The 16,929-nt window shown below is 28.7% G+C and overlaps 1 protein-coding gene across 4 annotated transcripts; it reads left to right on the top strand.

The window, feature by feature from the left end:
- The first annotated feature begins 763 nt into the window (after positions 1 to 763).
- On the top strand, positions 764 to 16,350 carry LOC100209407 (uncharacterized). Of its 4 annotated transcripts, none has more exons than XM_065810645.1 (10): positions 764 to 1,641; positions 1,840 to 2,421; positions 2,618 to 2,716; positions 2,791 to 2,832; positions 2,914 to 3,110; positions 3,203 to 3,413; positions 3,496 to 3,726; positions 13,418 to 13,530; positions 15,392 to 15,418; positions 16,044 to 16,350. In XM_065810645.1, exons 1-10 carry the CDS (start codon positions 1,596 to 1,598, stop codon positions 16,089 to 16,091), a joined length of 1,596 nt encoding a protein of 531 aa, XP_065666717.1. In that variant the 5' UTR covers positions 764 to 1,595; the 3' UTR covers positions 16,092 to 16,350. The 4 variants fall into 4 exon arrangements, with proteins under 4 accessions (XP_065666717.1, XP_065666716.1, XP_065666715.1 ...); XM_065810644.1 differs by having other exon boundaries at positions 2,911 to 3,110; XM_065810643.1 differs by having other exon boundaries at positions 2,573 to 2,716.
- The last annotated feature ends 579 nt before the right edge of the window (positions 16,351 to 16,929 follow it).

The following is a 16,929-nucleotide window of genomic DNA, read 5'->3' as shown; positions in this document are numbered from 1 at the left end:
TTTAAAACGCATCGTTGTAACTTACTCCTGTTGCAACTAGCCTCGGTCTTCCCTACATATATCTTGTAATGATATCACCATTACAAGGTATGTTTTTTATTAATTTATATATATATATATATATATATATATATATATATATATATATATATATATATATATATATATATATATGTATAATAAATTGAGAGAGAGAGCAGCCATTGCGCAGTGGTAGCGCACTTGCCTCAGTTATAGAGGATCCGTGGATCAAACCCCATCTCTGGACAAGTTTTGCGCATTGGTAGGAAGGAGGAGTGAACTTCCTGTTCAATGCTCATCCGCAATGCTCTGTGATAAGACCGTAAGGACTTCTTGGGGCATCTAAATAAAATTAAATATAACAAATTAAATAAAAATATTTTTATTAACTTACTTTTGTTAATGAATACTTCTTTAAAATCCTCATCTTACTGTCTCTTGAGACAGAGTAAAACAAAATAACCTTTTGGAAAAGCTACATACATTTGAATAAGCTTTGTAGTACTTATTACTAATTTAGGATTTTAAGAAGAAAATCAAACATGTACTACTTTCAAGTTTAAAGATATCAATTATTAATAAAAAAAGTATATCATCTGGTAAAAGAAACAATTAAGCTTTATTGCCAATTGATGATTACGCAATCATCAGTTGGCGATAAAGCTTAATTAATACTTCCGAAATCAAAAATAAATTAAAGACCTAATTAGAAGTACGCTTATCTTTAAAAAGACGAGCGCACTCGTCTTTTTTAAGATAAGAGTACACATAATTAGATTTTAAGTACACATAATTAAAATTTATTATTTATTTTGAAAGCAATGGAGTAGAACGGAGTACACAAAAGTTGTTATATTGGCTGAGAAATGTGTTGCATACTGGAGCAAAGCATTGTATACTATTGACAGAAGGGCACAAGGTGTTAGTATATGTTAAAATGGTAGTATAACAAAGTTACTAAAGAGGCGGCAACCACGTGCGAAAGATAAAGTTTTTTATCTTTACCGTTTCACTTCTAACATTTGTTTTTGTGTGTGTTTCTTTTAAAAGGTCATCTAATTTTATTATAATATTTATACTAATAACTTATTTTTATGTATTTGGGAGTACAAAGTACAATTTTATGGAACGAGAAGGTATACTCTTACAGAACAAATTACTGCGATAAAACTAAAGTTAAAAATCAAAAATGGAAAAGTATACAGAAATTTACATTTTAAAAATTGTTTAAGTGATCTTAAAAGTAAAAGGATTTTTAAATTTAAACTTTTTTAAAATAATCGTGAAAGTTTTGAATACTATAGAAACCTTTTTTTTATTCGTAGTATAAAAAATTTGTAGTCTATAAAATTGGTTGGATAACTCACTTTTTCATGATGAAGTTGTTCTGTTTTACAAATCAAGGTTATCAATAAGCATTTAAAGGCATTCAAGCATAATATACACGCTTTGAAGCTTGCAAAAAAGGTGCAATTTTAAATGTTTGGAAAAGTTTAAAAAACTTTTTAAATTTATAAACAATATAATATAGAATGAAATGAAGTAAATATTATGAACTATAACTTTTACGCACAATGATTTACACCGAAACTATTTTGGTAATACTTTTAATGCAAAACGGTATGTGACAAAGTAAAAAATTGAATAATATATTTATAGATAATTTTTTTGTAAAACTTTGTTTGTTATAATAAATGTTTCTGTGAGAGTTTTTTTCCTTAAACTTTTTGAATTTTATCTGAATAAGTGAGACAAAATAGTTGTGTGTAGTTTCTTCATAAAAAGGCAAGTTCTCCAACCAAGTTCTCCTACTTTCAGTTCACTCGACCCCTTTGGATATCGTTGCTGGTAAAAGCGGAGAAGAGCAAGTTAAAGAAGCTATTGATAGGGCTGAAAAAGAATCTGAGTTGGCTGCCAAAGAAAGTATAAAAACCGTAGCTAAAGCAAAAGTTGAAACTCAGCATTTTATTTTGAAACCTGTCGATCTTAAAGAAACATTAGATAAAAAGGTTGAAGAACTTTCTAAACTTCATGAAAAACACAAAGATAAACAAAACGAGGATTCAAAAACGCCAGATAAAGATTTATCTAAGTTAACAAAATCTGAAAGTGACGTAATTCTTTCAAAATTAGCAACAAGTAACGAAGTCTCGAAATTTACAAAAACAGACGTTGAACTGGAAAAACTTGCAAAAGCTGGAGATATAAAAGATTTATCAAAAGATACAGACATAAAAGAGTATATTTTCAAGGATACGAATAAAGATAATGTAAAGGCAAAAGTTAGTAATGAAGATGTTGTTAAAGAAAATGCCGCGTTGGAAGATGAATCTGATAAGAAAATGGTCGACATGGCAAAGAAGCTGAATAATCTTGTGTTGAAATTTCAAAAAAAAATGGGTATGACGAATTTCATGAAGTAATGGGTATGACGAATTTGATGCAATCTCAGTTTGTCTGAGAAAATCATCTTTTAAAACGCACACACATCAATTTAAAACAAAAAAGAGTAGTTTTGGTGTTTAAAATTTTTATTTAAATTTACATTTAGGTCGCTTAGCAACTCATTCTGAAAAAAGTGAAACTTTAATTTCAGCTGCATCTCAACTAACCGATAATAAAGATGGAGAATCAACTGTAAAAAGTATTCGTGGAAAGCCTATGAGTCATGCTCCAATCGATTTAACAGCACTGCGTAAGTTTCAAACTTATTTTGTTCAAGCTTATGGGTAATAGTGTTTGTTTTATTTATAAGTAATTGTAATTTAGGAAATGCTCTTGGGTTGGCGCATCTGAAGCCATCTTCCAAATGTACGTAAATTTTATTTGTCACAATTTCTTAGTTGTTTTTTTGTGCAACATTTATGACGTAATATTTTTTTAAAATAGTAGTTGAGGCCCCGGGTAAAACTTCATATAAAGAAGATACAAAGCTTGAAGACCGATTGGCAATGGAAGCCGAAGAAGAAAAAAAGTTTTCAAATGGAGACACCTACGATGAAAACGGTGAGAATAATGAAGATAAAGACGGCGAAAAATCTGTTGCATCATCTCTATCTCCGAAGGAGCAAGCTTCACAAGAAATGCAGGTTTAAATGTTACTCATGAGCTCATAACCAAAAATATTAATAATAAAATTAATTTTTTTTGTTAATCATAAATGCAAATATTTATTCTTTAGAGCTACAACGCCCTTATTTCAAGTGAAAGTAATCGTGAATTGTCACAAATACAAGAAGAAATCACAAAAGCAACACAATCAAGTATGGGTCAAGTTAGCGTAGTTGGACAAAAAGAAACTGTAAACACAGAAACACCTTCTTATCAGAACCTTGGAGGTGGTTTTGGTGGTAGTTTAGGAAGTCTTAGTGGTGGTTTAGGAGGTCTTGGTGGTAAGTAAGCTTCTTTTAAATTTAGATTCTAAATATATATAATACTATTGCAAAATTTTAACAAAAAATAATTAAAAAAAAGAACTAGGAAATGCGAATTCAGGAGAGCAATTTCAATCTCTTCAAGCGGCAGCTACAGAGGGTTTGGATGGTCTTTCCGGAACTTCTGAAATTTCACAGCAATCACCAAACGGCCCTGTTGCATCTCAGCAACAAGTTTCTATTGAAGGTCAACAACCTATTGAAGTTGGAGGCAGTCAAGAACCAGTAGAAATGGGAACTATGGGGTCAAACGTTAACCCTTTCAATTCTGGTATTTTTTATTACATTACTTTTTAATTTTTACTTATTTCTGTTCACATTTTTTTAATTCCCATTTTAACATGTTGATTTTTTAATTAAACTCCCACTTCAACACGTTAATTTTTTAATTAAACAATTACGTGTCTATAATCAAAAATTTTATTTGTTCTATTATGCTGTATGCTGGCGATATCAAACTCAATAGCTTATTAAGGGATGCGGATTATAGCCACGATCTAGCTGTTGCCATCAATAAAGTTTTTCTTTGGTCAAAAAAATGACATTTAAAAATTGCCAGCAACAAGTATTTTGCACATTTAGAGCAGCATCTGCTTCATTTTGTGAATATGTAAATTTCAATCATAAGTTAGGTGTTCATACTTTAAATGGTCTAAAAACCTAGAAGACCTTGAAGTGGCTATGGACTCTTTTCTAAATTAAAAAAATTAAAAAAATCATATTTCAAATGTTGTCCATGCAACAAACATCCGAGCATATTTAATACTTAGGTGTTTCAAAAGTCGTGACCACGTTTTCTCGTAAAAGACTTTACTAACTTCAGATCTTTAGTTTAATATTGCTCTCACCGCACTGCACTAAATTAATAAATGCAGTCAAAAAAATCCAAAGATATTTTACTAAGAAACTAGCCAACTTAAATTAATTTTCATATTCTAATAGACTTCCAATACTCGAATTGGAACTACTCGAAATTAGTCGTCTAAAGCAAGACTTAATTTCTTGTTACAAAGTTCAGAACAACTTAGCATGTCTTTTAAGAAAAGCTTAGTTGACTTTTATCGAATTTCTTTTTAGTTAACTATTATATTTATACTCGAGGCCGTACTTAAGCATAACCTCGAGTATAAATATAAAATACTGTTCCTGCTAATTGCATTCTCGTTTTTGTCATAGTTGTACTTTATTTCTTAATTTTGTAGCCTTTCTAGTATATCTATTTTATTGTTGTGACGATGTCATGGTCCTACTTACTTTTTGGATCTGTGTGTTCTTTAGAACAAGTACTGCGTGTCCTTTAGAACATGTAGTGCGTGCCCTTTAGAACACGCATTACTGTGTCCTTTAGAACATGTATTACTGTGTCCTTTAGAACATATATTACTGTTTCCTTTAGAACATGTGTTACTGTTCTAATAAATTTAAACCAAATCAATCAAATATTTTGATTTTTTAACTAAACTCCGACTTTAACATGTTGATTTTGTAATTAAAGCTTCAACATATTGATTTAGCTCTTTCATTATATAGGACTATTATAGTTTTAAAAATTGAAAAGTTTTCTATTATACCCTTAATAATTGAAAAATTTTTAAATAAAATTTCTACTAAATAAGCACATAAAAGCAAAAGTTGTATTTTACAAAACATTTCAAATGTTGTCATAAATTTGTTTTATGTAAAAGTAAACTATACATTGTCCTTTACTTTTAAAAAAATATTCACTGGGACTCTTTCATAAATTATTTGTTTTAAATACTACTTGTATGAACTGTTAATTCAGGTAATTGAAATACAGGCTTAAAATACTTACTGATAAAATTTTAAAGAAATAGAAATGAGTTAAATAAAAATAGATTACTCTTTAATAAACTTCTTAAGTGTTTTCAATTAAGTGAGCATAAAAACAAGCATTCTTTACTGAAATAATAATATCCAGAAAATATACACGTTAATTTAAAACTTTACTTTTTCTAACTAGATGGACTGTGAAAATTAGTCCAACCGGATTAATTGAGACTTTTTTTATAATAAAAAAATCATTTAAAATTTGATAATTTGAAATATATATATATATATATATATATATATATATATATATATATATATATATATATATATATATGTATATATATATATATATATATATATATATATATATATATATATATATATATATATATATATATATATATATATGTATATGTATATATATATATATATATATATATATATATATATATATATATATATATATATATATATATATATATATATATATATATATATATTCCAAGATTTGTCACTTTCTATAGACCTGGACATAAACTGTTGTAATAATAAGGTATTAAACCCAGCGTGTGTGTGTGTGTGTGTCAGTAGAGCTTTTTTGGAACAGCTTAACTAAAGTAACAATGCTGCGGACTCAAATTTGAAAAAGAAAAACATTACCTCCCACACAAATGGACTGTCACAAAATATTATTTTTTAATTTCTTCATAACAACCTACTTTTAGCGGCCTTGCTTGCCAAAAGCACAAGGCAATAGATTGTTAAAGATAATAAATGTAAAACTTGCGGAAAATTGAGGACAAGATTCCTATATTTGCCTATTGTCCTCCTTCTGTTACAAAATGAGATTATTTCGCAGATGCTGTTGAAAAGTCAAACCATCATGAGTGCAATATGGAACAACAGGTGCAACTATATGTTTAACAACTCAAAATTTAACCCAATGGCAGTGATCAGTATAATTAATGAGAACATGAAGGATATTATTACTTTAAAATATAATCATCATAATTATCTATAGAAACACTGCGGACATTTTCTGTAAAAATTATTTGTACCAAAAATGTTTTTTGTCAAGTAGAGAATGGGCTCTGAAACTAAACATATGAGCTAAAACACTGGCTCATAAAAATATCTACAGGTTTAGTCAAGAGTTCGCATTCTCTGCAAATTATTATACAACAACAATATTGTTATTTATGCTTAACAGTTAATCACTACCAATCCTTATTTATAATATATAATTTGAATTTTATAAATGTTTTCTGGGCTTTCGTAATTTTTTTTGTGTTGTACTCGTCAGTGTTTTTGTGTATGTGTGAATCCTGTTAATGTAATATTCTTGTATTCTACTCAACCAAGTGCTCTAAATTAATTTTAAAATATTCTTAATAACTCTCATACCGCACGAAGGCAAAAAAAAAAATTTTTTTTAAATACAAAAAAATATAAAATTAAAAAATACAAAAAAAAATTATAAAATCAAAAATACAAAATAAATAAAGCGTGTACACGAAATAAATGTGAAAGTAGAAAAACAATTAAAAAAGTCCTCAATTTTTATTTCGAACCAAGTAATAATTTTAATACAATAATATAAGAAGATCAAACATTAAAAAAAAATTAATCCTGTGGGAATCTAATAAAATTTTGAGCTTTTGCTTTTGTGGTACCCATAAGCTTGCGCACAGAATAAGAATCAAAACTATTTGATACTTTTTTAAATGATATTTTAATATCTTTAATGTTTCTGCAAAGTTTTTTTGTTTTTATCATTTTTCTTCTAATAATAGCCCAGTACTTTTCAATAACTCTCAATTCTGGGCAGTTTGTAGGATTTTCTGTTTTAGGCACATATTTCACATTATTCTTTTTGTACCATTCCATAGCTAGTTAACAATGATGAATTGAAGCTAAATCAGGCCAGAACACAGGTCTGTTATTGTGCGATTTAATGAGAGGTAAAAGGCGTTTTTTTAAACATTCTTTAGCATATATTTGACCAGAAAGTGTGGACTGAGAAATATAAGGTGCTGATTTTTTGCCACAACTGCAAATAGCCTGCCAAATCAAAGCTTTTTTAGCAAACTTGTCATGTTTTGTGTATTAAAATTTCTTATCTGCTTTTCCTCAATATTTGGCAATATAAAAAACAGCTCCAGGAATTTGTTGATGATCGTACTTGATATAAGTTTCATCGTCTTCGATAATACAGAAATTTTTAGAAATAAAATTGTCATACAACTTTCTACCGCGGGTTCTTGCACTTTTTTGATGAGTTTCAGAACGGTTGCGCACTTTTTGTGCTTTGAAATAATGAAAACCCTGTTTGTTTCTAACTTTTGCAACAAAACTATGAGAAAATCCATATATTTTTGCGCGTTCCCTTAGTGAAAGGTTTGGGTTATTCTTAAAACTGTTAACCAGTTTTCTAACTAGTTTTATATCTTTAAAACCTTTCTTTCTTCCACCACCAGATTTGCGTTTGATCGATTTTATTTTTGAAAAACGTTGAATAACACGACTAACGATGTATAGATGTATTAGCAACGATTTCGCTATCAAATTGTAGCTACTATTAGGATTTTGTAAATATTTGTGCATAATTTTTTCCCTTAGCCTTCTTCTTTTGACATTTTTAAAACTAATTTCAAATTTAATCCAAAAACTAACATATTTTTTTGAAACCACAACACGTTATAAACAAAATACAAAACAATTAAAAAGATTTCAATACAACCACTGAAAAAAAAATGACGTGCTTATTCTTTCACATTTATTTCGTGTACATGTTTAATATAATCAAAAATAAAATATAAAAGCAAAAAGGTTTATATTGTTAAATTCTATAAAACAGAAATATGTTAAATACAAATAAATATATAACTGTATTAAATATTATAAACGTATTATGTAATAACTTTATAAAAATGAATATATTTACGGATAATGATATAAAGCTTTTAGTGTAAAACATACAAAAAGCACAAAAGCTCTCAATTTGATGTCTTTAAAAAGACTTCATATAATACCTTGTAAATAAATAATATCTTGCTTTTGACAATTGCAATATCACAATAACACGATGCTTTTGATTGTTGCAATATTACAATAATGCAATACTTTTGATTGTAGCATTACCACAATAATACCTTGCTTTCGACTGTTGCAATGTCACAATAATACGATGCTTTTGACAAGTTTAGCTATAATATATTATAGCTATAATACATTATAGCTATAATACATTATACGAGTAAAACAAACATAGAAAATAAAAATAAGCCTAATATTTTGCGAAATGAAGTTACATGTGGAAGAAGACGAGATAAAACAAGCTTTTCAACAAATTTGGATATTGTATTAATATTTGAAATCTTCGAATACGACTAATTTTAATACCATATAGGCTTTTAAAGGCATCCACACATACCTTTTCTTCGGCATCCCCCACCAAAACCTCGTATGTAAATGAAAAGTCATGAGCTACTCTTCCTTCGTCACCTTCCTTTCTGGGTCGGTAAGTTTTCACCTTCATGCTTGTAATCAACGATTGTAGAAACACATCTTACTCGTTGATTGTCTCTAACGATCTCATGCGTGCGAAGATCTCGTTGCTCTGGTCTTTTAGACGTTCCGTACATTTTTTCGAGTATCTGAAAGCAAAATATCTCATTAGATTATGCTGATATAAATGTTCGAGGTAGACCTAAATGCCATTGCCAAACTCGAAAAACTGATGTTTGAGTAATTCGGCTATAACATTTGGCTACTGTTTAAGGTCAATTCTTTAGCCAAAATGGAACGATATGGAACGTGTTGGATTAGTTTTGTCTTAGACGTTTTTATGAAAACATGTTACATGATATGCTATGATAGGCCTAAACAAATTGTTAAAAGGCTAATTGGGTATCGAAATTGCGATTTAAATCTCACCTGCAATCAGTTCCAACAGTAGTAGAAGCTACAGTTCTTCCTTTGTAGTCAATTTACTCTTTACCTTTCACTCTAGCTTATTTAACAACATTCCTTTTCCACATAGCCTCATTTTTAACCTTTTTTCCACTGCTAGTACTAGGTTCTTCATCCATTATAAGTCTTTTTCATTAAAACAACGAGATAAATAATAAAATAAACCCAAATAACCTCAAACTCGTAACCAAAACAAAACAAAAATTGGATTAAAAACATCTAACAGCTACCAGCAGAACACAGGTGGTTTTCTCAGTGCTGCCAACAAAAACCTTCTAAGTCACTGATCTAGAACCTTTTAGTTTACAGACAATATTTCAGCTCTCTATTCAATGTGTACAGAGAGGTCTAACTTTTTACTATACAATGGTGGAAATGTCTTCAAAGAACAAATTTTCATCAAAAAGTTAAATATTTAAAAAAAATGACTTAGAACGTTTTTCTATACATTGACTCAATTAGAGGTCGGTGAAGTGAGATGATAATTAAACTGAATATTTCTGAACATGATAGTTCTAAACATGATGATTTTTTTTTGGTTTGATGTTTGATAAAATGATATTTTATTTTGATTCAATCCCAACAAGGCTGCAAGCAACCACTATTAAGTTAGGAGTTACTAGGAAAAAAAGAATAGAGTTATAGAGCAAGGAAACGGTTGATAGAAAACTCAAAAAGATGTAGATTTTATGAGCCAGGAAAATATGAAGATGGAAAAAAGTCTTAAGGTGTGGGAAAAAAACTAGACGAATAAAAGTTTTTAGAGCATGTAGGGACAAATATAGTAAAAGAATGAGACTTAGCTGAACGACGAATCAAAAAAAAAAAAAGAGTTTTAGTTGATGGAGTTGAGATGATAGCTCCTTTGAACAGCGACCAGTATTTGTATAAATAAGAAACATAGTATCTGTAGTAAAGAGAAAGAGATGCAACTTTACGACGATGTGAAAGAGGCTGATAGAGCGGGTACAAATACGTTTAAATGCGTTTTTTATCCTTGCCTAGAAGAGAAAGAGAACCGTTAGAAGAACCAGCTTAAATATTACAACAGTATTCCATACAGGGACGAATAAGAGATTTGTAGAGTTTGAGAATAAAATTAGGAGTAAGAAAATGGCGAGCACGATAAAGAGAAGCAACCTTAACAGATTTTAATTAAGCAATCAATTATATATATATGGTTTCCATGAAAGGTAAGTAGTGAACGGTAATCCAAGAAGACATTAATTAGAGGGCTAAGTGAGTAATGTAAAACTGAAATGTAAGGAAAAAATAATCAACAAATTTTTCATGATATTAGTGAAGGAAATTATTTAAAGGTTTTACCTTTAGGAGAAAGTCCTAGTCCTTCATAAGTTGTAAGCTCATTAGTAGAAAAACAATAATGCAGTTCAACAACTTGAACATCGTTTGGAGTGAGACCTGAAACAGAATAACGCCTTATTATTAACATAATTATAGTTTTAATTATATGTATAAATAAAATTCTGCAAACAGATATGCAAACAATACAATTAGTCAAATTAGGGAGAGGTTTAGGTTTATGGGTTTACTGTAGCAAGATCTGCTTTACTGCAACAATGATTTATACGTTCTGACAATTATAAAGATTACAGCATTGCTTTCCTGATGAGTGATGCTTATCTTTTTTTATTAGAATCTCCAAAACATCATTGGTCAATCTTTAATAATATAAGAATATCAACAGTATTGTGATAGTTTGCAGTAATTAATTGAGTTTTTTTGGAGTTAAAAGTCACTGCAAACCCAAATCTGTCACAGATTAGTGAGATAAGATTCTAGATCGGCTGCTTGTTTTAAGCAATCGAAAAGAGTATATAGTTGAGTCACCATCAAAAAGAGCTGCTGTAGATTTAAAGTTGTGCGGAAGATCATTAATGTAGATAAGAAACAAAAAGCCCAAGAGTAGAACCTTGAGGTATACCAGAAGTAGCTGGAAATGAAAAAGTTAGCGTTCGAAAATAACCTTAATAAAGTGGTTAGAAAGAAATAATTTGATAATCTTAAAAACTTTTCCGGATATATCAAATGAAGCAAGCTTATGGAGAAGACCAGCATTCAAAACATTGTTGAAAGATAAGTCAAATGCAATAGCCTCTCCATCTCCATCAAATGCACGATAAAATCTTTCTGTCACAGGAGTTAACAATCAGCCGTAGAGTAAGAGGATTAAAAACCGTACTAATTTTCTGACAGTAAATTATTTGACTTAAGATGGGATGTGAAAAAATTGTTGATCAAAGACTCAAAGCCCTTGCTAACAACAGAAAGTAGACTGGTAGGACAATAATTGGAGGGGTCAGAATGTTCTCCAAAGTTTTTGAAAATTGTAACCACAGGTGTATTTTTCAGCAGGCAGGGAAACAAGACTCGGTCAAGCACTTATTAAATAGTATAGGTAGATTTGAAGAGAGTTCTGGAGAATAATTTTGTAAATTTATGACAGGACTGTTGTCTGAACTACAAGTCGTAGAAGAGTTTAATTGAGATATGACTTTAGAAATGGAAGCTATAGTGATTTGAATCTCTAACAATGGTTTAAACTGTTTTATTGGAATAGAAGTAAGAAAAAGGCCTTAAAATTCAAGAGTTGAATTAAAAAAACTGTTTTTTGGAAATAGTTCTGTTTTATCTTTGAGAGAAGTAATAAGATTAGTCCCGTAAATGAGAGATGGAATGTTAGACCTATCCTTGTCAATGACGCAGTTAAAAATTGTTCAAAATTTCTCTAGAGTCTAACTTCTGAGATAACGGTTTTAGATACGGGGTTTAGTGAACTGAGAATAATGGAGTTTAGCATCAGACAGCACCTTTTCACACCAATTTCTTGTAATAATAAATAGCCGTTTGTTCTCAAGAGAGCTTTTTGTGAAAAATTTGAAAAAAATAGTTACAATTAGATACAGCAGCTGCACAAGAAGTTGAAAACCATAGAGTATAATGAGACTTGAACCGACAAAAAGGAATAAAAGCTTTCATTCCCTCCTAAATCTCGGAGATTACGTAGGAGGTGCATATATCAGTTAAGAAAGAAAAGACATCAGCCCAAGGACCGTCACGAAAAAAATTATGAAAAGAATGTTTGGGTAGTAAGTAGTGGTATGATAGAGTGAGTCCGAAAAGAAAATACGAGATGAGAGAATTATAGAGATCATCGCATGGTCACAACCAACTTAGGGAGACAAGTGAGAAACCAAACACAGGATACGGTCAGAGACAGAACATAAATCAAGGAGCGAAGGTAATGATTAGGGTTCTCAGGAATGCGAGTCACGAAGTTGAATATATGAGTTAGAGATTGAGAAGTGCTGAAGTTATATGCTTTAGTGCGGAACTTAAATTAGCTTTACTAAGAGCAAGCAAGTTTGGTGAATTTTGCAAGAGGTAAGGTTTAACTGATGAAAGGTTGCCTCGCAGGCCACGAATATTTGTATAAGATATATTGAAACAGTGGTGGGCATGATTTTTTACGTTTAATATTTTAGGGTTACTTTTGGCATGGTTTAAGTTTAAAGAGAACTTGGCTCATTTATAGATTGAGCACGGTCTCGCAAAGCAATGAGCTATGCAGTTGTCGCAGTCCTGATAATTAACCCAAAGATGAAATTTAGCGCTCCTTATGTATCTTGAGCTATGCAGTTGTTGCACCCTGTTAGTTAACCCAAAGGTAAAATTTTGCGCTCCTTAATACGTACCAAAAGCATTAGCATGGGCACCATCTATGCGCAACATGACACTATTAATACTTATATTTTACAGCTTTTCTGAGTGCTGCCACTGAGTTCGGGAAACCTTACTATCAGCTGGCCTCACAACTATTAAAGCCACAAAAAAACCTTTTAAACTTTAAAAGCTTTAGATTAACAAAAAATGATACAAAACACTTTTAAATATAAATAAAGCTTAGTTCTACTTTTTCACAAAAAATTAAAAAAACGTTTTCCTCAAAGATTATCATTAAAAATGATGTCAAAAGAACAAATTAATTGTGAAAGAATTTTGAACATTATTTAGAAACTACTAGATCATCATCACAAGTAGTAAGTTTTTATTTCGTCTTCTGTAAAGTTAGTAAAAATGACTTATGCGGTGTTGTTAGCTAAGGAATGATATATATATGATATCACTTTTTTGAATATGTTTTATTTTTCTATAACCATTGTTTATATACAAATAAGGGAGTCTGCAAATGGATAATATGCAACAACAAAGTCAACAATTTGCTAATGGGCAATCACCTATGGATTTAACAGGGCAACAAGGAAATGATCCAAATATAGCTTTTAAAAAGGTAAAAAAATGTTTTGAAATTTAATTACTGATAGAATTATAATTGCTACCAAAATTATGAAATAAGTCAAACTATTTCACTGTAATCTGAAATTGCTTTAAATATTTCACTGTAATCTGAAATTGCTTTAAATATTTCACTGTAATCTGAAATTGCTTTAAATATTTCACTGTAATCTGAAATTGCTTTAAATAGTTCACTGTAATCTGAAATTGCTTTAAATATTTCACTGTAATCTGAAATTGCTTTAAATATTTCACTGTAATCTGAAATTGCTTTAAATATTTCACTGTAATCTGAAATTGCTTTAAATATTTCACTGTAATCTGAAATTGCTTTAAATATTTCACTGTAATCTGAAATTGCTTTAAATAGTTCACTGTAATCTGAAATTGCTTTAAATATTTCACTGTAATCTGAAATTGCTTTAAATATTTCACTGTAATCTGAAATTGCTTTAAATATTTCACTGTAATCTGAAATTGCTTTAAATAGTTCACTGTAATCTGAAATTGCTTTAAATATTTCACTGTAATCTGAAATTGCTTTAAATATTTCACTGTAATCTGAAATTGCTTTAAATATTTCACTGTAATCTGAAATTGCTTTAAATATTTCACTGTAATCTGAAATTGCTTTAAATATTTCACTGTAATCTGAAATTGCTTTAAATATTTCACTGTAATCTGAAATTGCTTTAAATATTTCACTGTAATCTGAAATTGCTTTAAATAGTTCACTGTAATCTGAAATTGCTTTAAATATTTCACTGTAATCTGAAATTGCTTTAAATATTTCACTGTAATCTGAAATTGCTTTAAATATTTCACTGTAATCTGAAATTGCTTTAAATAGTTCACTGTAATCTGAAATTGCTTTAAATATTTCACTGTAATCTGAAATTGCTTTAAATATTTCACTGTAATCTGAAATTGCTTTAAATATTTCACTGTAATCTGAAATTGCTTTAAATATTTCACTGTAATCTGAAATTGCTTTAAATATTTCACTGTAATCTGAAATTGCTTTAAATATTTCACTGTAATCTGAAATTGCTTTAAATATTTCACTGTAATCTGAAATTGCTTTAAATAGTTCACTGTAATCTGAAATTGCTTTAAATATTTCACTGTAATCTGAAATTGCTTTAAATATTTCACTGTAATCTGAAATTGCTTTAAATATTTCACTGTAATCTGAAATTGCTTTAAATATTTCACTGTAATCTGAAATTGCTTTAAATATTTCACTGTAATCTGAAATTGCTTTAAATAGTTCACTGTAATCTGAAATTGCTTTAAATATTTCACTGTAATCTGAAATTGCTTTAAATATTTCACTGTAATCTGAAATTGCTTTAAATATTTCACTGTAATCTGAAATTGCTTTAAATAGTTCACTGTAATCTGAAATTGCTTTAAATATTTCACTGTAATCTGAAATTGCTTTAAATATTTCACTGTAATCTGAAATTGCTTTAAATATTTCACTGTAATCTGAAATTGCTTTAAATATTTGCAAAATTGATTTTTATTTTAGCTACTTAACATAAATTTCATTTAAATATTTCATAATTTTATATGCACAATTTATTTGATTTGAAAAAAATATTCAATTTAAAAAAAAATTTATTTAATTTGAAAAAACATTTGAAAAAACTTTTGCTCTATAACTTTTTGTATTCAGTTTTTTAATTTTTCAGTTTATAATTTTATGTTTTGTTTATTTGCTTTATATAATCAAAATTTAAATTTGTTATTTCAAGTTATTTGGATTACTGTGTATTTATTTTGAGCTTAGTAAAATAACTATTGCTAAAGTTTTAAACAAAAGTTATCTGAAGCATTTTTTTTTATTTTAGTCAAAAATAACGCATAGAAAAAACGAGGTAAGAAAGATATTTTTAAATGAATAAACATTGACTAAAGTATATATATATATATATATATATATATATATATATATATATATATATATATATATATATATATATATATATATATATATATATATATATATATATATATATATATATATATATGTATTTTCTTTATGGTTATATGGCCCCCGAAGAAAATAAATTAAACATGCACCACAATTTCAAAATTTGTGCTGAAAATTTTTTTTTTTTACGAATTATTCTATTTTTACGCATTCGATTACCTTTCAAGCAAAAGTAAAACGACTAAATGCGACAAAGCCAGTTGATAAAAAATACTGTTTGTAAAATTTCGTATGTTACCAATGGTAGATCTGATGTTTTGAATGTCAAAGAGTTTTACTGTTTTAAAATTTATTGTTTTTTCTACAAATAGCTTCGACATTTCTTTAACTTTTTTCTTGTTACATTGAACTTCAGTAAACGTAAAGCAAACGTAAAGCTGTTTTTTTATTTTTTTCCATTTAGATGGTGCTTATAATAAAGTTAATTTTTGAAATCAGCGATTTTTGTTTTGGTTGTGTGGCCACTGCTATAACAGTTATTCACTGATTGAAATTTCATTTTTATTTAGATACGACGTCAACAAGAACAAAAAACTAAAGAAATTGAAAAGCAGTAGAAATATTTTGATTGCATTACTATAACCTTATTTGGAAAGATGGTCAAGCGCTGTTAAATACGGACAACAATCGTATTTTGACGTTAAGGGTTCATTTAAAACCAGCAAAATCGTTCTAGATTAATTAATGCTATGAACATTTGTATAGGGCTTTTAAAATCAGTTATTATGTAATTTTGTTTAAAGTATTTGTATAGATATGCACTCATAGTTTTTGTAACATAAATTGTAAATTATAAATTAACTATCACAATAGAAACTTTGCGTATTTTTGAAAAATAAAAAACTTGCGTAGAAAAATAAAAAAATGGCATAGGCTCTTTAACGCCTAAACAGTACTGATCACAAAAATGTTGCTATGGTGTCATTTATAATTAGTCTATGTTTTAAACTTTTTATTTAAAGTATTAGATTTGTTATATAAAGAGCAAAACTTTAATATTTAAACTAATCAAATCGTTTAGATTTTTTCTTTAGTTTATCACAAAGAGTAACATGTGATTGGCATGTATTAAAGTTGTAACTCTGATAATAGTTTTTTTTAAATCATGAAAAACACTGGTCAACAGTCAAAATGTATTGACGATGAAATCAGCCAAATATGATTAATATTTTTGTGCTGAGAAAAAATAGGGGAGATTGGGGAGAAGTGGGATTTGTAAATTTTTGTTTAGGGTTATTGCAATATCTTTTTTATTAGGAATATAAACTGATCCAAACAACTTTTTACGAATAAACCTTCTTTTTAAGCACCGATTCAATCCCCTTAGGTTTCCAGGCAGTTATAACTAAGTATGTAAATTTTTGCTTTTAGAGAAACCGTGTTATTGGGGTAAAG

Source organism: Hydra vulgaris, chromosome 11, assembly GCF_038396675.1.
Source record: "Hydra vulgaris chromosome 11, alternate assembly HydraT2T_AEP".
In the NCBI taxonomy this organism is placed as follows: Eukaryota; Metazoa; Cnidaria; class Hydrozoa; order Anthoathecata; family Hydridae; genus Hydra; species Hydra vulgaris.
Note: the sequence above shows the minus strand (reverse complement) of the source record. Positions and strands in the feature narration are given on the sequence as shown.